At 40.0% G+C, this 26553-nt stretch overlaps 1 protein-coding gene across 5 annotated transcripts in view; it reads right to left on the reverse strand.

Moving 5' to 3' along the window:
* Positions 1 to 26553, reverse strand: part of LOC125899761 (partitioning defective 3 homolog B-like) — a 265237-nt gene that overhangs the window by 193691 nt on the left and 44993 nt on the right. For all 5 annotated transcript variants that reach the window (XM_049594278.1, XM_049594276.1, XM_049594275.1 and 2 more), the window contains exons 3-4: positions 19957 to 20110; positions 7678 to 7772 (exon numbers count right to left, since the gene is read on the reverse strand). In XM_049594278.1, coding sequence (XP_049450235.1) covers positions 7678 to 7772; positions 19957 to 20110 — 249 coding nt within the window. The remainder of the gene's footprint in view (positions 1 to 7677; positions 7773 to 19956; positions 20111 to 26553) is intronic.

Raw genomic sequence — 26553 nt, forward strand, 5'->3', positions numbered from 1 at the left:
AACCCTTCATATGGATATGTTTCAAGGTTGATCAGCTCTGTCATGAGTTTCAGTAATTACTAACTATATTGCCTCAAAAGTAAAGACCGGATGCTTTATTGAGAAGAAATCAAAAATATACATAGTAAATGACAAAGATTTATTACATCGAGGACAACTGTAGGGAATAAATTAATACATTAGTCTGCCATCACATCACAATCGATGCTTGTGAGCATTAGTGGCCCTCCAAAAACTGGAGAATAGAGAAGCAGAATTTCCATTTTAACTCAATGACAGATAATCCTACCTTGAATAACTACACTTATAATAAATGGGCCGTCAGCATTTGGTCTTCTCGGTTCAATCTAATAATTGCTAAAAGCAGATAAAAAGAGTGAACTATTAGTGATATTACTAATTACTGAATAACTAATCAAGCTAAGTGTTCCCTGAAAACGCTCCCAGAGTGAGTATGATAAATTAATAGTAATCCATGCTGGAAAGTTTGTGCATATGTTGTGTACACTGAGTGTGTGTTTGTGTACATCGTGTGTGTGTGTATGTAAGAGTGATAAACCTAAGGTCTTGAACTATCTCTTTGGGGATGTAGCGACCTAATGAATTGAAGTGAATATGTGATTTGATAAATATTCTGTCAGAGGGCCTGAGGTCTGAACAGAGGGAAAAGACTGGAAAATGTTCATTCATATTCATATTTTATCAAACAAATTTACTTAATTTTTAAGAACAATGACAAAAACTATCAATTTATTCACAGGACTCAGGACGCATTCACTTAAAAACCCTGCATATGCACATGTATAGGCATATAAACTTGTTACACTGAAAAACACACATGCAGGCACATGCTGCAAAAGCCATGACACAAGCATAAACATACTCACACACACACACACACACACACACACACACACACACACACACACACACACAGGTGTAGCATGATAAATAAGTGCTGTTCCTCCTTATTAGCCCCAGTAGTATTCTAGGTAAGAACAAATACTCCCAGCCTGATTAACACGTTGTAATTAACCTACAACCCTGTGTGTGTGTGTGTGTGTGTGTGTGTGTGTGTGTGTGTGTGTGTGTGTGTGTGTGTGTGTGTGAGAGAGAGAGAGAGAGAGAGAAAGTGAAAGAGGGAAAGAGAGAGTCTTTTTGTGGCTTACTGTACTCATTTGTGCCTGGCATTTAGGACGGAAGAGCTGCACCAGTAAATCTTGCAGGATTGAAATTAAATAAAGAGAGGGGGACAGAGAGTAGAAGAAGAGACGGAGGGAGAAGAAAGACAGAGAATTACTGCAAGAAGAGTACTTTCTTTCCCTCATCGCTCTCACCAAAAGGCCAAGTGACAATTTGAACAATTACCTGGAGCCATTACCTCCATCTGAACCTGGCTGGTTGAGAAAAGACAGACCTATGAGCGAGTGACTGGGTTTAAGTGTGTGTGTGAAAGTGAAAGAGTGAGGGACAGTGAGGGGGACAAGATGAAGACTGACAGTGACTGACAAAATGATGCACGAGGAAGAGGAGAGAGAACAAAAGAGAGAGAATTCCTTTATTTACAGTAGTCATGACGTCATTCACCACTTTAACATTCACGTGGTAATTACAGAACAGAAGTTTGAAAAAAAGAGAGAAGATGTGAAGCACTAAAGAGTATTGAGCAGACAGCGAGATGAGAGAGAAAAACAGTAAAGGAAGATTTTTGATACTTAATGACTGGACTAAAACAATGTAATTTATTCATCTCCACTGTGAATACTCCTTTTATCTCCCAAACAAAACATATCTGTTGAAAAGACTGATGTCTTGCTGGAAATAAGATAATCACTCAATTGTAGTATCAACATGACAGTGAAATTCTGTGTAGTATAAATTCCTATACATTTCTTCAGCATACAGTTTACATAAGTAACAAAATAAAACATTGTAGCTTTCTTACTGCTTTTAATTCGGATGGTAAGCCTACATTAAAACATTAACACAAGTGGAGGTCTGAGCAGGAAGGATCTAACTGCTATCAGCCATGAGGTCTCCCTTAAGTAGCAAATTTAAATGGGAAAATTACTGTCTGATCAATGATCAATCTCAGAACCCATCGGTTATCGGTCTGGTGTCACTGTTTACAGTGTAATTAGCAGTGTTAAATGCTATATGCACTGTCATGATGCTTTATAAACAGATAAATGCATATACCTGCAGATGAAAAAAAGCTAATATAAAGCTAAATTGTTGTGGGTTCTGAGAATGCATTGTGGCCAATATGTTCAGCCTCTTCTGCTCTCCATACCGACTGCTGACCGGCATGCAACCGAAGCCTGCTCAAACGTGATTGCTCAATCCCACCTGGATCACAAACGGGCTACTGACGCAAATCAGACCCCTTCTAATACCAAAATTCTAACCCACTGCCTTCAGATTCTGCATTTATACGCAGATAACTCTTTAAAAGATGACTATCTGATGCTGAACATCAAAATAGGCCCATCATGCCAATGACCAGAAAAAGTCCACAAGGTTCTCCAAAAGTTACAGGGACTGGAATTCCTAAAACTTTCCAGTAAAGAGGTTGATTGTGACAGAGTCACCACAGTTGATTATGGAAGCTGATAAGATCCTGGTTAAAGCTGAAGCTGTCAAATGGCCAGCAGATGGTGGCTCAAACCCTCCGTCTTTCTTTAGAAAAGTCAAATAACTTTTTCCCACATAATGTTAACCAATTTAACATAACTTAATTTGTGTTTTTGTGTCATTCTGTTAATAATTGCTATGTAAAGAGGGTAGGCTTACAGAGGGGTATGTCTAAACTATGTATGCCTTGACTTGGAGATCTCTCTGCAGCTTCATAGCACAGCCATGGTGAATGCTGCTTACCTCACAAGACTAACTGCACAAAATGTTAACACAGTGTAGTAGGAACTTATATGATCCATCAGCTTCTATTTCAAAACAAACTTTAACCATGCTACATCTTTTTGAGGAGCATTTGATGAAAAAAAAAAAAAAATAGTGACACAGCTAATATAATAGCTTCCTCCATTTTGGATCTCCTCTGTTGCCTCAAGGATGAGCTAATTCACGTGTCAAAGTTCACCAGTGTTGAACTCTTTGTGAAAACTCTGCTATATGGGATGAACGGTTGGCTCATTATATTACAGAGCTGTAAAGGTTTGAGTTTCGGTCAACAGTGATAGCCATTTAACACAACACTGTGTAGATTACTAACCAGCACAAAGCCATGTGACATTAGTTTTAATTCAAGGCAGAACTAAGGCTACTTTAAGCTGATCAAAGCTGTATTGTTATGTGTAAAATGAGACAGTAGAGAAACCTGAGGAGCTAGCATGACCTGTAATAAAGAGAGTCCACAGCAGGTGTGGTTGAGGTAACATATATGCATGCCATCATGCAGGCACACCAACATATAAAAACACCCAGACGCAACACAGTCTGGACAGGCCTACTGTGTAACTGACACCCAGTAATATTTCTTATTGACAGCCACAGGACTGAAAGCGTGCAGTGAAAACAGAGCTAAGATGTAAGGAGTGGAAGGTGGGCTCAGAACAACATGATCTACATTCCTAAGCTTTGGATTACATTTCAACAGGGAAATGAAAGTAAATAGGTAAGTGCTGGCAGTTTATATTTATTAGTGACAAGTGTATCAAGGTTTCTTTTCTGCTAAAACGTGTTTCATGTCACTCTAGTCTGCAAATCAGAACAGATTCAGGTCTTTTTTTGGTGGATCATCACATGACAGGTTTTAGGTTTTAAGCTCAGTAGGTGTGGTTGGGCTACATAACAGAATACAGCCAGCATTTTGTTGTTACACTTTGTGGTAAATGTAACTGTGTATAGTCACAAACATGTTAATTCACTGTTATTAGTACACAGGGGACTTTGCTTTCTGTTCCTCCCAATGCAGCCCTTCCATCTCCCTTCCAACAGCATCAACTACTACCACTACTTTTCAGCCTAAGCAAGGTGAAGGCAGGAGACTGGCCACCTCTGAGAAACAATCACATTCCCCAAAAGAACTGAGCCTTGCAAACAGGTTGTTCTTCGGGGAATACAGTGTGGATAAAATAGGATGTTTGTCCAGTGAGCAATCTCAGGAGAAGAGAGCTCACCACTCAAGAGTCCAATCAGGTGTGGAGTCTTTAACCAGTGAACCTGGGGGATTTACTGTGTCCAACCATCCACAGGGACGACATAACGGTAACACTATCATAGCAAGTAATCAAAACTGCATCTATGTGTAACTGCAGGTACGATAAAGGAGTGGGAGAGAATAACAGAGGAGTATTTGGTGGTATAGGAAGGAAAATAAATACATGGGCAGAGTGGTGTTAGAGACAGAAACATGAACAGATATGGAGTAAGCCACTAGTTCCACAGTAAATGAGGCAACAGAAGATGCAGGAAAAAAGAAATATTGGCTTCAAAGGAGAGAGAATGGACAACACAGATCAAGGGTTTAACATCAGACCCTGAGGTAAAAGTTACAAAGCAAATGTAGAGGCTGGAAAGAATAGAAGAAGACAATTGATTAGAGAGAACTGTCTTGATAGAAGAAGTAAAGGAAAATAGAATAGCCACAGGGTTGGGAATTTGGAAGCATTTACGAAATTGCAATTGTTGTAGAGAAGAGAAAAAAGCATGAGATATGATAAACCAAAGAAAGGTAGGTTTGTGATTCAATAATAGCTAATTTTGTGTTGACTTGACGTTAGACATGGACCCCAAATTATTAATTTTGACACCACTTGGACCAAGGAAAGAAAGGAAAAGAGGGGAAATGGAAAAGTGGGATCAGCAGAGGTATGGAAGGAGGGGAGGAGGGGGACGAAGAAGCAGAGAAGGAAAAAAGAGAAAGGAGCAAGCGTTTGCCCTCTGACCTTTTGAGAAAAGGAGAAACAGGATGAAAAGAGAGGAAAAAAAATGGAGAGAGTCATCCATCTTTGTTAGAGGAGTTTGATGTGATAAAGCATGTCTGGATTAGAAAGAACATGAAGACACCACAGGCGACACTCACCCCTGACCTTTAAACACATACACCATGACACACAGAAACACACTGCTGGCACATGTCAGAACTTCACTTGTGGCAAAAAAGGATAAAAAGTTCCTTCTTACTTGTTTTATTATATATTATGTATTATATATATTATTTGTACTGATACTTGATTCACTTTTCATTTGGTTCATATAAAACTGATGTATTCACACTTTTTTTTAATTTTGTAGGTATGAAATATATATAATAAACGGGGGCAGTAATTCAAGCCACACTTAAGTACGTGTTGTACAATAAACCAATACAATTACAATTCACCGCTAGTTTTTATCTGACTTCGGGAAGTACCTTTTATTTATTCTCAATGACCTTCACAGACTCAGAGGGAGAAATTTAGTAATTCCAATGAGAAATACATTTGTAGGTAGTAAAACATTAAGACTATACAACAACTTGCTATGGTCTGAGCATTACCAGCAGTGGCATCCTGAAAGGCCACGGGGTCATTAAAATCAAAGTGTTTATCCCCTTGGGAGTACTAATGTGCTTAGCAGTTTTCGTGATGATCTACCTATTTGATTACAATAGCACAGAGTAAAGCTCATAGTGTCCATGAGGATCCATCACACTAAATCAATATCTTACAAATGCTGGTGAACCTCTTAGAGCACAACCGAAAAGCTGACCATAAGACATGAAAGAAAATTCATGCAAATCCTTTTTCCATTTACACGTCTTAGAAATTATTATCTTATTAATGTTAATAAAAAGGCACTATATCTTTGCATTACTTAAGTAAGCCAATATGACAATCTTTTTGTACTGCTAAGCAACTGAAACCCATAGATGGTGCTGTCCATGCTATGCAATTATTCTGACACGTTTCTCACATTTAGAGTCTCTCGACACTGGAGAAAAGTTTATAGGATTGATGGTTTAAGGGTTTACTCTCTGGGGAGAATGAATGTGCACAGTAAATTTCATTGCAATGTTTAAAATAGATTCTTTAGTTAGTACTGCCCCAGTGGTACCTTTGACCCAATGCTGAAGCTTGACAAAAGCTGAATGGGTCAGAGCAATCATTAAAAATCTTCCTCTGAGGGACGTGCATGATGTCCTCCCCATTCTTAAAGGACAATTTTGGTATTTTTAAACCTGCGCTCTATTTCCCCATGTGTATGTGTGCATATGATTCATGGGTACCACTTGTTCTAAAATTGGTTCAGTATTGAGCCGCGAAACGAGCTAAAACGGTAATGGGGCAAATGCGTCCCATATAGAAGTGCTTTTTTTCGCCACTGACCAGTTCAGATCACCAGTGTTATCTCTGTAGATAGCATATTGTAGTGGCCCTGGGGCAGTGGTGAGTGTGAATGAGTGGAGTCAGCTGTCTGTCAGTGTAGGAGCAGAGAGGCGGAAGGCATCCCTGCTCGGTATTGCAAATGAGTATGTGTGTGTGAAGTGTGTGGGTTTTTTTTACCACTGACCGGTTCAGATCGCCAGTGCTATCTTTGCAAATAGCATGCTAACTTAGCCTTTCCCTTACCTCTGGGCTGCTTGATGTCATGAGCTTTGCTCCACTGTGTCTGTAGCTCTCTCTACTCGTGGGACAGCCGTTTTCTTGAGGAAGAGGTGTTTTGGGATTGGATGTCTTCTCTTCTTCGGCTGGCAGTAGTCATCTTGGGAGAAGTGAGCACTGCAGACCCGATGGTCTGCAAGGCGCAGTGTCTGGACTGGAATGTTAGCATCCATTTGTAGCACAACTAGCCACAACTTCAGCATCTCGCCATCCGACAAAGGCAGCCTATGAAAGCTGTACGGGGTGTTGCGCAACATCCTGTTCTTGCGTTCGGGAAAAAGGCCCCTTTATTTGAGCACTCTAAAAACTCCGGTAACACTCCAGGGGGTAGCACATAAAAGACTCCGTCCTCTGACTCTTCTAGCGTAACACAGACTAGATACACACATACTCATTTACAATACCAAGTGGGGACGCCATCCGCCTCTCTGCTCCTACACTGACTGACAGCTGACTCCACTCATTCACAGTCACCACTGCCCCAGGGCCGCTACCATATGCTATCTGCAGAGATAACACTGGCGATCTGAACCAGTCAGTGGCGGAAAAAAGCACATTTATATGAGACGCATTTGCCCCCATTACTGTTTTAGCTTGTTCCGTGGCTCAATACTGAACCAGTTTTAGAACCAGTGGTACCCATGAATCATACGCACACATACACATGGGGAAATAAAGCCCAGGTTGAAAAATACCGAAGTTGTCCTTTAAGTGAGGTCATTGTGTTGCTACTGGGGCAAAAAATAGTAAAACATATTAAAAGGAAACAATTAAAAATGAATGTATTGTGCGTGAGCATAATTGGGACATTTCTAGCAATGTCTACTACATACATTTAGTAATGAAAGCTGGCTTCCTGAGCAGTACATTTATTATATTGTCAAAAAAATGTTTGTGTGTCCATTTGGCTCTCACCATCGCAACTGTGTACTTGACCACATGGGGAGATCATTTTTATGTGTTGCTCTTCCTCTTTGTGAATGCTATGTGCGCAAGATGTGTGTACAGTATGGTGTGTTTCAAACTGCATGTGTCTGTGTGTCTTTTTTTTTGTCAAAGTGCCTCAGGGTCTTACCATCCCTGTGGTGTCCTCATGGAGGGAGGGTTCGGTCTCTGTCGGCTGGGGGCTGAGGGCTGAGTCGCTGCTGCTTCTCACCAACAGGGGGGTGTCTGTAGAAAACACAAGGACACAAACACATCTCATATGTGCAGGTAGCCTTGAATGTTGTGTTTTTTAAATTGAGGCCTACAAGACAAATAAATCACACAAAATATAAAATACTTGCCTGAGAATATTTTGCATCAAAACTATTCATACCAACAGCAATGTAAAATTTTCAGCAGTTGCAACACTTGTTCAATACAAGATTCACATAGATTCACGCCAGCTCATTCTTACAAAAAATACACCACTTTGAGGTCCATCTGGGGATGCAAGCGCTGCATCTGATGAGGCAGAGGACCAACTACAAGAATCCTATTGACCCTGAGCAGCGTGTGGCAATCTGTCTAAGGTAAGATGCTGTATAGCGTAAGGTACTGTAAGTTGTGCAGTTGAGTTTTTCTTTAAGCAAAATGTTGTGAATGAATTTGAGTTTCCTCTGGTAAACAGTGTGTATGTCTATGTCTTTCAATGGAAAGGTAAGAATGGAACAAGTGGACCTTGTATGAGCTGTCTTTTTCAAGGTTGAAGGTTGAATGAAGTGAGAAGGTAAAGGGAAGCAGTACAGTTTGCCTTCTAAGTTTGGACTACGGAGCACCTTGGTTAAAAAAAGACTACAAAGCCTTTTTCAACACATAATTTTTGTGCTTTATGTGAAAGTACTCAAGACAAAAACAACAGTTCAAAAAAAATATGAGATGAAAAGAAAACACCCCCAGTGTGTAAGGCAGTGCTGGACTGGCCATCGGGCATATCGGGCATTTGCCCGGTGGGCCGATGGTAATTTTGGGCTGGGCCTTTTTTTTTTTTTTTTAGTCATGTCATGATACCTATTGGTACACAAAACTGGTAGGTCAGCTCATTAGTCATGATTGATTCTGGGCTGGACCAATTACAGCCGAGGGCCGATGCCCCCTCCCACTTGGGCCTCGGCTGCCAGTCAATCAATCATACAGAGAGAGAGGAGATTGACAAAATTGAGAAGAAAATCAAAGGAGGTGCGGAAAAAATAAGAGAGAAAGAGAGACAAGCCCTTCAGGAAGATGCTGCCAAATGTGTTAAAATAACACAGATGTTTGCTGGCTATGGCGGAGCTTCTTCAGCGGCAGCATCAGTGACCGCACCCGCACTGGCATCCAAAGCAGCCGCAGCAAGTAATGATGGCGGAGGTGGCCGTCAGCAGGTGGATGAGGCGAAGGGGAGGCACGAGGAGGAGACCCGCGGCCGCCGCATTATGTGAAGACGGCACAGTCGGTGTGACTGGAGGGGAATTTGAACTTCAGGTAAGAAGTGATGAACAGCAGTCTATCTGGGTCAGATATGAATCAAGTTTGGTTGATAGCAAGCACAACGAAAATAAACTAACTCTTAACACAGCATAGTTACGAGTAGGCCATTTAACAATTTAGCTGGCTGTTGAGCAGCATGACGGGGTTTCTCTACTGCTGGGCTGTTTCTATGATGTTATACTAGTGATAGTGATCTTAGTGCTTCAGTAACTTTATTTTATTCATTTAGTTAGTTAAGTATAGTCTTTATTAGTTAGGTAGTGAAATATTTCAATGTCTATTAATTGATACAAGTGCACTATGCAGTAATTCTTTACTCTGAAACAGCTAAAGCTCAACAGAGCAAAAATGTTCATGTAAAACCAAATGATTAGGCTAGTATTCATCATAAACCCACTTGCAAATATAATTTAGATTGAATCAAATTAGGATTTGCCAGGAGATGTGATGCTGCTCATTAACATAAAAGTGGCTTGGAGTTAAAAGTAACTACTTAAATGTATTTGTCTTTTATACATAAATATCCTCTTTATTCTAGATGTGTTGTGTTTTTATCTTATTGTTTTTTTTACTGACATGTAACAGCAAACTCTTGTGGACAATAATTACCTGTATTTTGTTTTTATTGTGGGCATGTTTCCATTCAATTTAAAATATCCCTTCACTTTTTAAAGGTTGCCATGTTTGAGGAAGTATTATGTGTTACTGTGCTGTTTATTGATGTGGTGAGTACATAGTCTATGAAAATATTACTAAATCTGTCATTTATTCATTTTAATATTCATCAATGATCATGTCTCACCTCTGTTCCTCACTGTCCAATTTTCAGGATCCCATCATACGTTGTACATTGTTCAGGAGGTTCACTAGACCAAGCAGCCTTTTGGGTTCCTCTAAGTAAGTACTGTATAGAATAATGGGACTGGGAGGATGGTGTAGGTTTAAATTTATTAGACAAGTACATATACACCAACAAGACAGTGTACAAGCGGTGTCACAAGAAAGTTTGTTTTCATTCATAGGCTCCATTGTCTTTCCATCAATACCTGGTGGGCCGGACTAGGCTCAAAATGCCCGGGCTGATTTTTTGTCCCAGTCCAGCCCTGGTGTAAGGCATTTCACTACAGCCTTACAGATGTAGTTTTATAGCTGGGACGAGTTGAAAAAGATTGTTTTAGCTGAAGAAAAACAATCTGAATGTGAGTCCTGAATGACCTACAAGAATTGTAAGGGGCTTTCACGTCAGGGCTCCTGTCCCTTATCTGAGTACACTTGACCCTTAAGTCCAGTTCGTTTGAATTGTGTGAACCCTGTGTACTGTACCCAGGCAAGGTACACCAATCTGTGCCTGAGTTCACCTGAAAAGAGTATGGTTAATGTGTACTCCAGTGAGGTACACATAAGGTATGAGTACTGACTGTACCATAACATAGAAGTTGGCAGCCATTAAACACAACTAAGACGAGTTTTTAACCAGTTATGAAACGGTTTAATTTTATGACTGATTACCCAGATCCGGCTTCACTGCCGCTTTCAACCTGCAGTTTGAGCTATGGCAGGAGGCAGAGAGTTGCACACCAGACAGCAGCGACTCCTCCTTCAGACAGGAGCTTACTTCTTCACCTCACTGCTACACCAGTCCCTGCTGATGACGGCCCCCATGGCAGCAGTTTCCATCTCTAGCGTTCTTTTCTACACTGTAGCGCAACAAAATGTCACGTAGGGTGATGACACAAGGGTACGCGGGTAAAGAACAACATTACTAATGTGAAAGCTGAGCAGTGGGTCAGCCGTACCGAATATGAACATGGCCTTAACCCCCAGTTCTAAAAAACTTTTTATTTTCTTTCTTTTTAGTTTTGATCTACATTAGATATGCTGTATTTCTTCAAGCTGTGCTCTTTTCCCCTCCAGCTTGCTCTGTTAAAAACCAGAGCAACCTGGCTCTCTGTCAGTCCATTATGGCACAGTGTGACTACTTCCTATCATATTGTTAATGGAACAAGAGATATTACGGAGAGGGAAAAAGCACCAAGAGAGACAAAGAATAGTGCAAAAATAGTGAAAATTGAGAAAGTGCATCTGCACTGCTTCATAATATACAGCCAGTCTTTCTGACACATGCACAATACACGTGAACACACACTCACAAAACTGCCTTAAAACTGCTCATTTTTGATGGAGTCATAGTTCAGCGAAATTCATGTCTAATAATAATCTTTTAGATGACAAGATACAGACCTTAAGCTAGTCATGGCACACTACAGAGAGGTGCTTGTGCGTGTTTTTTTCTGAGTGTCAAAGCATAATAAGGAAGAAAGAGTAAGGAGACATGAATATTTTTACTTTGTTAGGTTGACAAAATGAATTTCCTCTCTACAATGCAATGTGCCGGTGACATCAGTCCAAGTCAAAGTGTGTTTCCAAACAAAAAACACAACATCCCAACAATCAGTGTAATAAATTAATGGGCAGGCTTTTTGACAATACAACGCTTCCCAAAAAATTAGTTAAAGGTATACTATGCAGAAATTGTCAGCTACTGTTTGTAAACAGTATCACTTGAGAATATGACAGTGAAAACCAACTCCAGCTTTGTCCGCTTGGCATTTAACTCCACTACTTTGCATTTTTTTCAGCAGTGTGTCCACGATTTTTGTAGCTTCCACTTGCATGCATTCTGGTTAGGGTCTAGTGCCTGGTCGCAACATTTTGGAAACTCAACTCCGGGGACCGGAGCTCGGACCTAATTGTATTGCGGAGTTTTGCACAGCGGCGACTGGATCTTTGCTCTCAAACCACAAAAAAATGTGATGGCACAACAGTCTCCTTCAGTACATTATTCTATGCTTTCTTTTGATTTTCACATTGGCCAGTCATCCTGTTTAATTTGCCTTCTGATTAAAACGGAACAGCTGAAACAAGTTGTAGGAAGCCTCCACAAGTAATTGGTTGCTAACAGACACTCTGTGCTGCAATAAAAAGGTTAATCAGCAGTGCACTGTAGAGCCGATGCGCTGCTGGTTCTGCCGGCCTGAATAGAATATAATGTCTATAGCCTTACTGTTGTGTACAGCATTTATACGGGTCGACCCGTAACCCGCGGGACCCACAAATGGACCTGCAGGTCGGGCAGCAGTGATCGTCTCTTAAATTGGTCTGTAAATGATATTTTGACATTATTATTATAATCTATTAATCTATAATCTATTACTGTCATGGCATCCGAAGGTACTGATGCATTGAGAGGTGACAGTCCGCGGTCCTTTTCAAAACGCACTTGTGTCACGCACTCCAAAAGAAACTTGTTGAAACTTTAAACAATAATTTATTGTACAAAATGGGGGAAACAAACGTTGATAAAAACGGTTCCATAATTCATATTAAATTCAAAAGATAATGAAAAAACAGCTACAAGTTAGAGGGAATAGTGATAAAGTGGTAAAACTTGATCCACAGCCTCAGACGGATGCGCTCAAGCGTGCCATGCGCACAAGCTCAGATGGTAGGCTATACTATATTTTCACATTTTTAACAATGCAATTTAAAAGTTTTGATTTTTATTGATAACCTACATTTACCAACAACAAAAAAACTACATTTAGCACAAAAAAAAAGTAAAAACACACAAAAAAAACCCAAATATTGAATACCAAATTTTCATAACGAATACCTACCCACAGAAACGAATATTCGAATATCCAAATATTTGGGTACAGTCCTAGAAGCTACATGGGGCTTCTGCATGTCCAAGTATCCTCGGTTAGTTAAATAACCATCTCCATGGAAACTCAGGTACATCTACCATTTTTATCTTGTTAAAAAAAATAAAATAAAGGGCAACAGAGTGGTGTGACTAGTGGGCGGCGGATATTTAGTAAAAGTCAAAGTCAGGTTTAGAGATAAAAGTCAAAAGAAAATAGAAACAACGAGGAAGAAAGCACGAACCTAAAATATTCACCATGGTAATGAAACATAATGGTTTCATTACTACTTCTCTACATCATCCAAACTCATCAGCCAGCACAGCCCGAGACACTTATGTGTATATATATGTCCATGTCTTCTGATTACATACTGCCGCAGTGTTATCAGAAAGTTCATTCCTGAATGTTGTTTTTGGAGATGTACATGTGCAGCACTCCATGTGTTCATTATGCCTGTAAGGAGCAGCTCTGAAAGCCTGAGTGTGTTAGAAGTTAATGTATGATCCCTTCCTTTATATCCCTTCAGTGAACACACTGGTGTTCATGCGTCCAAATGGCCAATAAGTGTCTGGTTTGCAGATCTCTGTGTGCATGTAAGTAACATATGATAGTGTCTCCTTCTTCACATCTCATCAGCCCACTGCATAAAATTATCATTTAAGAGAAGCTGATGGATGAAGCATGCCACACTTTTGCCTTTGCTTCTGCTGGAGCTTCAAGAAACAGTGAAATGGTGAGAAAAGTCAACACTGTAGAAAGCTACCCGAATAAATAACATTTATTGCTGGAGGTATTATTATGTTCTGTGTGTCGCACTGCCGACCCTCAAATCTACCACCCCCATTCATAGGGCCCATCAATCCATATATACATTAAGAACGTTGTCATGTTAGCCTGTATGGGTCCACTGGGAATAAAATGAGAAAGGTGGTGGTGAGGGTGGAGGGAACCTCTGAATGAGTGGACTACTCAGAACACATGCCAAATGATATTTGCAGGGTCATATATTGATTGTCACAAAATGGACCCTTGGTGCTCTTAAGCCTGGCTGGGGGGTATGGATTACATCAAACTCCTAATCAATTTATCTCTTCAAACAAAGACAACGAAAGTTGGATAAAAGGATCGAGGACAAAGGACGTAAAAATGAGAAACAGATGGAAAAAACAGATAAAGAAATGAAGGGAATGAAGTGCGATACAAAGATGTGGATATGTCCAGGTGAAATTACAGTGATTGAAATGAATGAAGATTAAAGAACGCAAAAAATCAATAGGAAAAAGGTAAGACAAAAAAAGCAGCCATTAAATAAAATTTAATTCAGTGCTATTAAATGTTGCTTTGCTGTAACACCTTGTCAGTATTAGACTTAAGTAGGCCTGTTAAGACTCTAAACCAGCAATGCTCTAGTCAAAATGTCTCATTGTATGTGGGTAAATGCTGGTCATGTTCTATGGCGAATCAAGATAGATACCGATGGCCATCTAGGGAAAAACAGTGATACTATTCTGTCTATATGCCCATAGGTCATCCAACATCAGTTATATTTACCAGACTGGCCTTGCAAAATGCAAAGTTAAATTTTTTATCATCTAGAAATCCCCACTACCCTTTGTTTAGTTTTAATAAAATAAAATAGCTTAAATGTCTTGTCCTAGTTTTTAAGGCTGCATCAGTTCAGTTAGACTGCACATATTTAAAGAGTGTTGTACGTTTAATTATCAATAAATCTTGCATAATCTTCTCAAAAAAGATGGGAAATATCTTCTTAAAGCAAATAAATAAAATATCTCATTGTTGTAGTAACGGTAGGAAAAGAACAGCTGTTACTAACATTAACGATGGCGTCAATCAACTAAAGTTTTCCAGTGAGCTGTGACAGTGTGACACTGAGCCAGCATGAACAATACAAAGACCCTTTAAAGGTCCACTGTGTAGGATTTAGTGGCATCTAGTGGTGAGGTTGCAGAGCTTTAACTTCTCTCATGTGCCATGCACGTAAGAGAACTATGGTGGCAGATGCGAAAATGCAAACAACATGGGGGACTCTTTGGGAGAGGACTCACTCCATATATGATATTAACAGCTTATTCTAAGGTAACGAAAACAAAATTATTCTTATTTTCAGGTGACAATTAACTAATGAAAACATAGCTCAGAATATTACTTATGTCAATAGATGCCCCTAAATCCTACACACTGGACCTTATACTAAAGCTGCCAAGTAGAATTCAGCCATCATTCATTTTATCATTTCACAACTTCACTTTTCCTACTCTGACATGTCACAATGTATTCTGTGAAAATGCTGATTTTGAACATTGTCAAAATAACTATGTACAACATTTGACACTTTTCTACAACCTCTTCATTACACTAGAGATTCTACTCATGATAAAAATTACAGCTACAACTACCGTTGAAGGAAAAACTGTATGGTATTCCCTATCAATTCTAATGCTGATTATGTCAACACTTAACATTTGAGCAATGAGTGGTGCTCATCAACACTCCTATACCTGTTTTTGACTTTGTTTGAGTCTTTGATGGACATTAAAAAGTGAAACATCATGTGAGTTAGTTAATAGTGATAGAAAAGAGGTAAAGAGAGCAAGAGAAAAAGACATTAGAAGCAAAAACAATGAGCTAAAGACTTACAGAGACTTGTACAGTATAGACAGTAAAAAAGAAACAAGTGGTTAGAGTCAGGGGCAAAACATTAGACTGTTTTTAGAGGCCTAAATCTGACCTTCTCACACTGACAGTGATAGTTTCCAGAGTTCCGTTACCTCTAATCTACCATGACAGTCACACATTTCTACTAATCTCTGCTGACAGGCGACCATACAGAAACAGACTAAACTTCCTGTCTTAACAGTGTCTGGATCATACAGCTAAGGCCCCTTCACTCAGGAAGGTCATGCAAGATCAAATGTCAATTCTGTCAAATCTAGTAGTATAGATGCAAGATACATATTTTTTTTCTGTATTAATACATAGTATGTGGAATTAATATCTACTGCAAGGGGAAGATGAAAGTAGGAATATTACTGTAATAATATACTCCTGCTACAAGTTGCAGCCCACTGGTGGGCCTCAAAGCACCATCTTACTGACCACAGAGGTACTGCCAAATGGTTAGATTTCATTAAAAATCAATTATTTTGATAATTTATAAAACTAGTTATTTTCATTTATGATCATGCTCAAGAATTCACACAAATTAAAATAAAATGAAAATGCATAATTTCAGAGACCAGTTACATTTAAACGTCGCCACACTAATCAAGGCAGATCATCAGGTAGACAAACATGTTTTGCCAACCCTGCACATGGTGAGGACATACAGCCCTTAATACATAACATTTGGATTCATAATTTATTTTGGTCATTACAACTTGCAATGACATAACACATATTTAGAGCCCAGTTTTGTTTTGTTTTTCACTATTTTTAGTCATGCTGTGTTTTGTTTTTCCATCATTTATTTGGAAAAGTGGTCTTTGGAAATTTTCTAAATAGCAAAGAGAAAAGCAAAGTGGACCTTGTGTTACAAAAGGTTGAGAAACCCTGATCTGTTGTACAAAACTATGTTATAACTGAAATTCACTGTGGGAGTTAGTCATCTGTGGGTCAGCCCATAACCCAGGGGTTAGGTGGTTTGGGCGAGCTTGTTAAGAAAATATTGCAGGTTTCGGACAGGTGAGTTACTAAGTGCCCAAGCAGAAGTTCCGAGTAAGTTATTAGTAACTTACAAAACATTGCGCTGTAGTCAACTTTCCACTTTATCGTGAGTGCTGCTGCGTTCAGCGTCCCTGATATCGCATTTTTGACCAGGAAAATATGTTGTAGTCTGACATATTTTAATCTCTCTGGTCATAATGTCTGGTAATATATTTCCCTTTGAGAAAACGTAAGCCTAATACAGTGTCCTAACAGCAAGCAAGCATGTCTGGATTTAAATATGCACTTCGGTTTAATCATGTAAACAAACCACAAAAGAGATCGGCTATGCGCTCAAGATCATACTTAAGACTTAACCCCCTAAAAGATGTCTGAGTACTTTATATTGTGATATTTACTGGAAATTACAATACATTCTCACTCTGACCTTGTTACATATTGACATTTTGGTCATGGAATTTCCACGTCCACATATGACATGCAAGGTACCCTGGGTGCGTTGGTTGTTGATGTTCTGGGACACCGTGTCTAGTTCTCTTCTTCCAAGATACAGTTCAATTTTCACAGGAAATGTAACGTTTAAAGTAAAAGTAAACGCACTACGTTGGTACAACACTGCAAATTGATGATCTTTTGCCTTCAACAACAAACAAACATGGTTGGGTATAGTCAACAAAACAAGTGGGTAGGTTTAAGCAACAAAAACACATGGGTTGGTTTAGGATAAAGGAACAGGGATTGACTGTAGAATTTTACGGGACGCAAACACCGCTCTCTCTGGTGAAAGTTGGTGTTTGTTGGACCTATCCAATCAATATATTGCAATATATGTTATTGCAATACTCAGCCTATTGCAAAACTTTTAAAATTGCAAAAATATTGTATTGTGACAAAAGAATCATTGTATCATATCGTAGGGCCTCTGGTAATTCCCATCCCTCAGAGACTGGCTCTCTTAACAGGCCGAGTTAGTGTAAGTTTTAAATAACCCCAACATGCACATCACTAGCGGGAGTCCTTGAGCTCAAACAACTGCTAGACGTCCTTAAAGCTCAAATTCAACAGTCTCATCAAAAACAACAAGTGGAAAGTAATGAAACTTGCTAATGGAAATGAGACTTACAATAGATGGATAGCATTATCACACATCATTTGGCATATTAATGACATTTTGAAAACAACCTTGACAGATTATGTTTAAATGTCAAGCCTTGAAATGGATGGCTGGTACAGACTGTGCAACAAAGCATACATAGAGTCTACAATTCACAACTAAAGGAAGTTGAATCCATGATTAGCTGACAGCAGGAGGGAACTGGAAGTAATGCATAGGCTTTGGCGAACTGTAGGTACACACAATCCATCACCCACATGGTTTGTTATGTTAAGGCAAAATTACATTTGGACAAGTTACTGTGACAGCTCTAAGCCCTCTCACACTCGCATCTACAGTACATGTACTAAACAGGCACTTGACTTGACATAAGACAGAAAGAGATGATGGAAGGGAGGGAAAGAGGGACCAGGACAGAGAGGAACAAAGGAAGCGAGGTAAAGAGAGGGAGACGTAGAAAAAGAAAGGTCATTCAGATTGGTCTATCCCAATGAACAGTAAGCAGACACAGACATCAGAGTTGGTTCTGCTGCCTGACATTACGCATACACTTCCTGTCTTCTCTTTTCTCTGCTTCTCTTCATTTGATTCTCTTTCATCCTCATCTCATTCTGCATCTAAGAGACAGTGCTGCCAATGTTTCAGCTGTCCTCATCTTGTTTTCAGCATTGTCCTGCAGAACATGCCCATCATATCCTGACCTTTATCTGCACTGTAATTCAAAGTTAACATCATTGCTGTTGTCTACAAAAACATATACAGTATGTCTCTACTCTGAAACTAAATGTAATATTCTGTACCTAATAAGCCAATATGTGATGTCAAATCGTACTTTATTATTAGTTTACATAGTATTCATTTTAGCCAATTATCCATCTCTCACTACTTAACTACCATCCTTCACCTACGTGACCTAGCAGTCAATCTCCACATCAACTTTCCGCCCCACTGAAGCTGTTTCTTGTCTAACATCAGTAGTGACATTGACCTGTTTATGCACTGACCTACAGGTTACACCTAAAAGGTAAAATCAGGGACTCCCCAAAGTACTTTTATTCCTTTGTAAACTCAGAGCAGTCCTTCGAAACAGCATTTAGACCATGTGTTACTAAACCTTGAAATGACCCAGAAGCAGAGTGGGGATTTCTGTTACAACTTCGCCTACATCCAAAATGCATTAGTGTGAAAAAAGTCAGAAGAGTATAAAGACCAACTTCAACGTTTTTACCATACAAATGTTGCTGGAGATTTGACTTCTTGATTAAAGAGTCCCAGCCTTGTTAACGGCAGGGAAAGCACTGGAAATACTTGGAGTATTTAGTGTCTAAGAGCCAGCAGGGGCAAAACACACAGCAGTTGCGACTGCCAGCGAAAACATGGACTGGCTTGTCTTCATAAGCACAATACTTTGTCTAATTTGGAAGAGATTTTGTGATGAGCTGGCAAATGCTAGAGCCTGACTGATGTTAAAGTTATTGCTCATCTCTTAGAGAGCAGAGAGCTACCACAATATTACTTTGAGCACAGTACTGTGGCTAGGATGTATATAGTTTATACCACATGGTACAAGATGTGACAACTACCTGGCTTGTACAATCTGTAAAATTCACAAATAGCGATCTGAGGTATACACAAGTCGACTGCATTATGTGCTCAATCATGTTTTACATCTAAAAGTAAAATATATGTAAAGCAGTGAAGATGAGTCACCAAATAAAGTTGGGCAGCTGGACAGCTATATCTCCGCAGTTAGCTGAGCACACTGCCGGTTGGTTTTTGGGGTGATATTTTTGGGCCATTTTTGTTGTTTTATTTTGCTAATTTAATAGTCTGCCTCCAAAGAACGAGTGAGAGATGCCGCTTTGCAGGCAGAGCAATGGCTGAGAGAGATAGTGAGGAAAAACAGCATGTAGAGCCTGCATATTCTAACTTCTACCTCAGTGAATTAAGGGTTTATTTCAACCAAAGAGGAGTTGGTGATTGTAAGTGCTGTAAGTGGAATGGCTAACCAAGCTTGTTTTGGTGACTTTTATTTTGTTTCTGTCAAGTTTGAAGTGTGTGTTTAACAATGAGTTAACTTAGTTTGGTGGAAGAATGCAACTTAAATTTAGAAGATATATGGCTGTTTTGGAGAGGGGGAGGGGCATACACACACACACACACACACACACACACACACACACACATATATATATATATACATATATATATATATGTATATATAATGCAAAGTTTTGCATTATCATACCCTAACTTTGCAAACCTACAAACTTAAAATCTGCAAAGATTTGCTTTTTTTGTTATTAGCAGAGTGGGCTTGTCGACAAAGAAGAGAAAACGCCACATGGTGGGGCACTACCAACATAAATATACAGAAAGTAAATGAAAAATGACTCACTGGACTTGAGGGCTGAGGAATTGACTTCAATCTCTCCTCCTACGATTGGCTGGAAGACAGACAGCTCGGACTGGCAGAGGTCAGGGCTGGGGGCTAGGCTTGTGTTAGCCACACCCCTCTGCTGGGCTTCCTGTTCCTCATACACCGCCATCAGCTAGACAGAAAAGAAACCACACAAAATGTAGCTGTTAATTGTTTTATTTCTTCTACTCTTTTCATCCATTATGAACACAGTATTTGATCAGAGTGGAGCAGCAGGAATTCTGTTCAAAGAATCTTATATAACTCCACTCACAGTCACTCTAGGTTTTCTATTTGCAACTCCCTACTCGCTCTCCACTCACTGAAAATAAAGCCACTTCAATACACTCAATTCACTGCAATTCACCTACATTATAAAGTACAACACAAAGTAAAATTTAGAGGTGACATAAATGCATACAAAGTCAAGGGAAATATGCTAACAGAAGGCAATAGATTCAGATTAACCCTAAACACAAAAGCAGTCAGACGTGTACTTTTTTTTTTTTTTATAAAACTTGAGTAATATACAACAGATGTTTGATCACAGTTAGAAAATGCATATACAGGAGCTAAAGGAAAATCCTGAGATAAAAAGTTTCCAAGTAAAACTTTTCTGGCTTTTAGGGACCTTAAGAAAAACTACAATATAGCCCACTGGTCAAATCTTTCAAAAAAAGAAATCCACAACATTGTGTCAAGTGTGGATTTGTTGGTGCACAGTTTCTGATTTACCTTGTGGATGAGGACGCTATAGAGGACGTCCAAGGAGCCCAGCATTCCTGCGACAGAGTGTGTGTCTACTGTTAAACAACTGCCTCCATTCGTGTCTCCCTTCTGCGTGTATGCGACGCCCTGCTAGCTCTAACTGTGTTATATAGTGGAATCCCCGTCTATTGAGTATTGCACTGAGTCTGCGTTTAGCCTAACATAGCACACAGCTTGTCAGCACAGCGTTCTAGGGGCCTCCACGTAAAACCTGAATAGACGTGTGAGTGTGTATGTGTATCTATGTGTGCTTCGTGCCTATAGTGGCTAAGAGTAAAGAAAGAGGACTTTGCCAGTAAAGCCAGAGGCTTCCTGCTACACTGGAACCCACAAGTGTACAACATACGCTCTCACTGATACAGACATATGCACATATGCATGCATGCTACAAACAGGTACATATTAAAGTGTGCACACATATTCAGTTATGAGTCACTGCATTGTGATTTGCTGGCTGGCTTTTCTGCACAAGAAAGCAAAAAAAAACAAAAAAAACAATGAAGCCAACATTATGAAAATGTAATTCTAAAGCCCAAAGTGATGCCAACATTTTTGACTAAAAGCTTACGCAGGTGCTGGTACAGAGGAGTCCAGCGAGGGCTTCGTTTTATTTCAAAGGCCAGACTGATGATTAAAGCAGATTTTGACTGGAAGTTTCTTTATTGGATTTTTGATAAATTAAGAACTGGAAAAGCACAGGAAAATAACTTTCTTTCTCACTCCTTCTCTAGCGCCTTCTCAAAAAAAAATTAAAAATCTAAGGCACTTATATGTCACTTCATGCCCCTGCAAGCTCTGTGGCACTTGTGTCAGGTGGAACTGAGTATTGAGGCACTTACAGAGTGCCCCAGAGATGACATTATTCTACAAGCCATAGCAGAAGTTAGCACCGTGCTGGTTCCCTTGTCAAAAAGCCTACAGGATATAGGATTTTGGAATACTGCCAAAATAAGCTCTGTGGCAAACAAACATTCATGATGCTGGCACTAGGGTTGGGCAATATGTTAAAAATTTTCAACCGGCCAGCCCATCAACCGGCGGTTGCCGATATATTCGGCAGTTGTGTGTGTGGCAGAGAAAAAAAAAAAGAGGGGGGATGTTGCATTCATGTGATGTCGGAAAGAATGGAAAAATGACTTTCAGAATGGGATAATTGACATGGACGCCACCTCATGTCAGAAAAACAACTCGGCAAACTCGGATCTCCCGACACCACATGAATTCAGCAAAAAAAAATGCAGCGTGCTTTGCGAGCCCACTCATGTCCAACATGGCACGGAAATATGTGTGCAGACCGGCAACAAGCATGCCATCAGAGAGGGTGTTTAGCACGGCTGGTAACACTGTTAACCATACGCGCACTTTGCTTAAGCCAGATAAAGTTAACATGCTTGTTTTCCTCTCCAAAAACATGTAAAACACTGTGTTTTTGAATTAAAGACAGCGCAAAGGGACTTTTTTATTTTATGTGGTTTTTGCACTTTATTTTTCCATTGTTCTTCATTTAGCCTATATTTATTATTATTTGTATTTATTTATTCAAGCAATAAGCCTACGAGAGGCTTTTAGAACAGCTATAACAGCTTAAGTTTTTTTGTCACGTCCGCAACGGCATTATTACAAAGACAGCGCAAAGGGAGTGGACATCATTATTTTATGTGATTGTGTGATTTTTGCACTTTATTTTTCCAATGTCCTTCGTTTATATTTACTTATTTGTTATCATAGGCTACTGTTACTGTGTAACTTTTGTGGACCGACCTACTGTTTATTCTGTTTGAATAAATTTACCTGCGCCTTATCCTCTGACTGTGGTCTTTAATGTCAAAAATATTGAACTGAAATTTTCCTGAAACATACAGCCTATAGGCTATACTCTTATTCATTAAAAAAAAAAAAAAAATCACCTTGAGATCTTTGCTGAGTAGCTAATAAGCTGTAAAGACGGGCTGAAGACGACTGTCCGACACCATTTTAAAAAGAGTCTGACGGCTGCAGAAGGACGCATTCGCTCACAACCTCTAAATCAGCAAACAGGTGGGAGATAGGGATAACATACCTGTCCTACTATAACGATCGGAGTGCACACCTGCACATCTTTTTTGATGTAGTTCTCAAATATGGTTTATGAATTAACGTTATGGCCGGGTTCCACTGGCTGCAAACGTAAGCGTCATGTCAAGCGTCTTGTTTACCGTTTGTTGAGCCATGATAGTTAAAGCATTTTCCTAAGTTATTACATATATTTGAGTTATCTACAAGTTTATTGTAGCCTACTATTTGTCATCTACTCGCTTTCAAATGTCCGCCACGGACATTTACACAATTCATTCATTCATTCATCTTCTAACCGATTCATCCTCTTGAGGGTCGCGGGGGGGCTGGAGCCTATCCCAGCTGACATCGGGCAAGAGGCAGGGTACACCCTGGACAGGTCGCAGGGCTGACACATAGAGACGAACAACCATTCACGCTCACATTCACACCTATGGACAATTTAGAGTTACCAATTAACCTAGTACCCAATCTGCATGTCTTTGGACCCGGAGAGAACCCACGCTGACATGGGGAGAACATGCAAACTCCGTACAGAAAGGCTCCCACGCCCGGGATCGAACCGGCTACCCTCTTGCTGTGAGGCGAGAGTGCTAACCACCACACCACCGTGCCGCCCACATTTACACAATGTCACGGATAAACATGGGTAAATGCACGAAAAAAAATCATCACATATCACCTCTGATAATGGTTTATTCATTATTATTATTATTATTATTTCATTATTATTTAAAAACACATTGTGCTCGTTTAGCACACTATTTCACGTAGTTTTGATCTGCTGGAGGGTCACGTAGGGGAGCGTAGCGCGACAAAAATAGAAGAGCATCCTAAAATAGAGAGTTGTCGCGCGGCAGACGGGGTTTGTCGCGCTGCTCCCGTTGCCGGTGGAGCTGCTGTAATTGATTAACAGGGGGACAAGCTGCTACGGGACTCGTGCTGCAGACGTGTCGCGCCACTGACGTGCCCGGTGAACCCCGGCCTTAACTTTCAGCTCCGCCATCACTGTTTTGTGAAAGACTCGTCGGAAATCAGTGTGAAGCTGCCAGTTCCAATACGCACACACTTTGAATTGTGCTCTACATAGTAATTATGGACTATATGTACCGAGTTGAATTTTGTGGAGATAGACCATTAATTTAGCAAAATAAAATGACAAAAATTGTCCAAAAAAAATCGCCAAAAATGAAACCAACCGTGATGGACTCAGCCAAGCCTAGCTGGCACGTTTCGTTCAGCAAGATATTTTTTACACAATCTTCATAGTCGCATGACCTAGTTGTTATGCCGTGTTCGGTGCAGCTTGGTGTGATGACGTTCTGTAGTTTAATTTCTCCACTTGTTAGCAGCCGCCTTTTGTAAGACACATAGAAGCTTCAAAGTTCACGAATGGGGTATTTACAGATGTAATTTATATTATAGAACAAAACGTGAAAGTCTCAAGCTTGTATTAACCACAGACCTTATTTCAGGCATCTAACGGAATACCCATTCAAAAAACCCATTGACTTTAAGTGCAAAAATGCTAACTCATTTCAGGGTTTTACGACTCATTCCTGGGGCACTCTGAACATTAGTACATCACTTTGGACCAAAGCATTTACTAAATTAATTCATGTAAATGTAAAAGCTCCATAGTGATACTGGGGGCCAATGCACAATGGGTGAAGTGGTACCTCTTTTAGTTTGTCTCCACCATTGATAAGATTTGCCATTGCCACTGATCAATATCCACTATCTGCTGGGCTAACTGACACTGTTTTTTAATCATTGTATTTGACATGGTTATATAAATATCACAGATTCCAGCAGGTGGCTCAAAAAGTGACGAGGCAGCATCCCAAATAAGCTGGCATGTTAATAACTTACAGAAACATTGCATGCAATAGTCTACCTTCCACCTTGTCTTCCCCTCTTCACCAGTCTCTCAGAAAAACACAGTTGTCATGAACAGGGAAATTAGCTACACAGACTAAAACAGTTTTTTGTATCAGGCTGTAAACATGTTTATTTCTGCTGTACAGCGCTTCAGAAGCAAACCTCAAGTGGCCATTCAAAGAACTGCAGTTTTTGGCACTTTTCAGCCCCAGAGGTTGCTGCTTGGCGCTGCATTGCTCAGTTCTCGTGTCTGTGCCCATTTTAATCTTTTTTGTTTGTTTTGTTTTTTAAAGATATTTTTGGGGCATTTTTGCCTTTATAGATAGGACAGTTAAGCATGAAAGGGGGAGAGAGAGAGGGGTAATGACATGCAGCAAAGGGCCACAGGCTGGAGCCTTGTACATGGGGCGCCTGCTCTATCCTCCGACGCCTCGTCCATTTTAATCTTGACAATTGTTCTACTAATTATGCAACTGCACCCCAACAACAATATCACTGTCCATCGCAGTGGACATAGTCCTATGCCAATTTGGCCGCCATTGCCCAACCCTAACTGAGATATTATTTACTTGCGAAAGGACACAAGCATTTTTTAATCATGTATGTCTCTGTTCAGATATACGTACTGTATGTGCCCTCTCTTTCCAGCATGACCTCCCCACACAGAGAGAATAATATCAAGTTATACAATATCGCACCTTTCTTTTCCTCATCATCCATACCTCACCAACTATTCAGCACAACCGATGCCTTTCAGTCTCTCACACATTCATGTTCTGTCACACCCTCCTTTTCCATCTAACACACATCTTTCTCATCGTCTAGCTCTATCTTCCCTCCTGTAACAAACATCTTCTGACATAGTTTTTGCTTTTCCTTCCAACTTGCTTGTTGTTTACTGTCTTCTCCTTTTCTCTACACTCCTCATCTCCTACCCCCTCTTCTGTCTCGGCGCTAAATTTACACCTTTCCAGCACCAGTGTAAAACTTCGGTTTTGTTATGTAACCACAGCACTTTTAAATTGGTGATAATTAGTTAGCATTTGTCACTTTTTTGCCAAGCTCCTTCAATGCAAACCTTTTGCAAGTATTGTCCAGCAGCTAGCTGCAGGGATGGCAAAAAAAAGAGACAAAAAAAGAGAGGTGGGAGGATGTAAAAAGTGAACATATTTAATAAAAAATACCTTACATGCTTATCCATCTGTCTGTTAAAGAGATTGGAGCAAGACTAATAGCTTCCAGATAAATACACACACACAGAGGGGTGGCAGAGATTCTTAAAAAAAGAACATCTAAAAGAATGACAGGAAGAAAAATGGGTAGACAAACCCAACATAGCCTTGCTGAGTCTCTTAAAAAGCAGAGGTGGAAAGAAAGGAAAGACAGCCAGACGATGAGAGATTAGGACTCTGCTTCTGTTCTCTTCGACAGGGGACTCAAAGACCTGCCAAACAAAATGACACTGCATCCTGAGCATGAGAGGGAGAGAGGGGTGAGAGAAACTGGAAGGTGAGACTGCATACATCGAAAGCACAGAGAGAAAAAGAGAGAAATGGCCATAGAGGATGTGGGAGACAGCAGCTGAGAAAGAATTATAATGATAGTAATGAGGAGGACTGACAGATGTGCTGTGATGTAAAATCCTTTGAGATGTCAGAGAGTAGGAGCAAAAAGCAAACCTGAAGCTTGAGACTGTCTGAGTGTGTCATCGTGTCAAATGTGAGTGCAACGATGTGTCCATTTTCAGTACAATGAAGAGTTACATGCTGCCAACTCTGCCTCCGTTCCTCTTACACTACAACCCCTTTTCCCCTCAAGGTCAGTGCTATATTGCACACTTACAACATGTTTCCAGGTACAGTACACACCAGA

The sequence above is a fragment of the Epinephelus fuscoguttatus genome, linkage group LG13, assembly GCF_011397635.1.
Source record: "Epinephelus fuscoguttatus linkage group LG13, E.fuscoguttatus.final_Chr_v1".
Lineage (NCBI taxonomy): Eukaryota > Metazoa > Chordata > Actinopteri > Perciformes > Serranidae > Epinephelus > Epinephelus fuscoguttatus.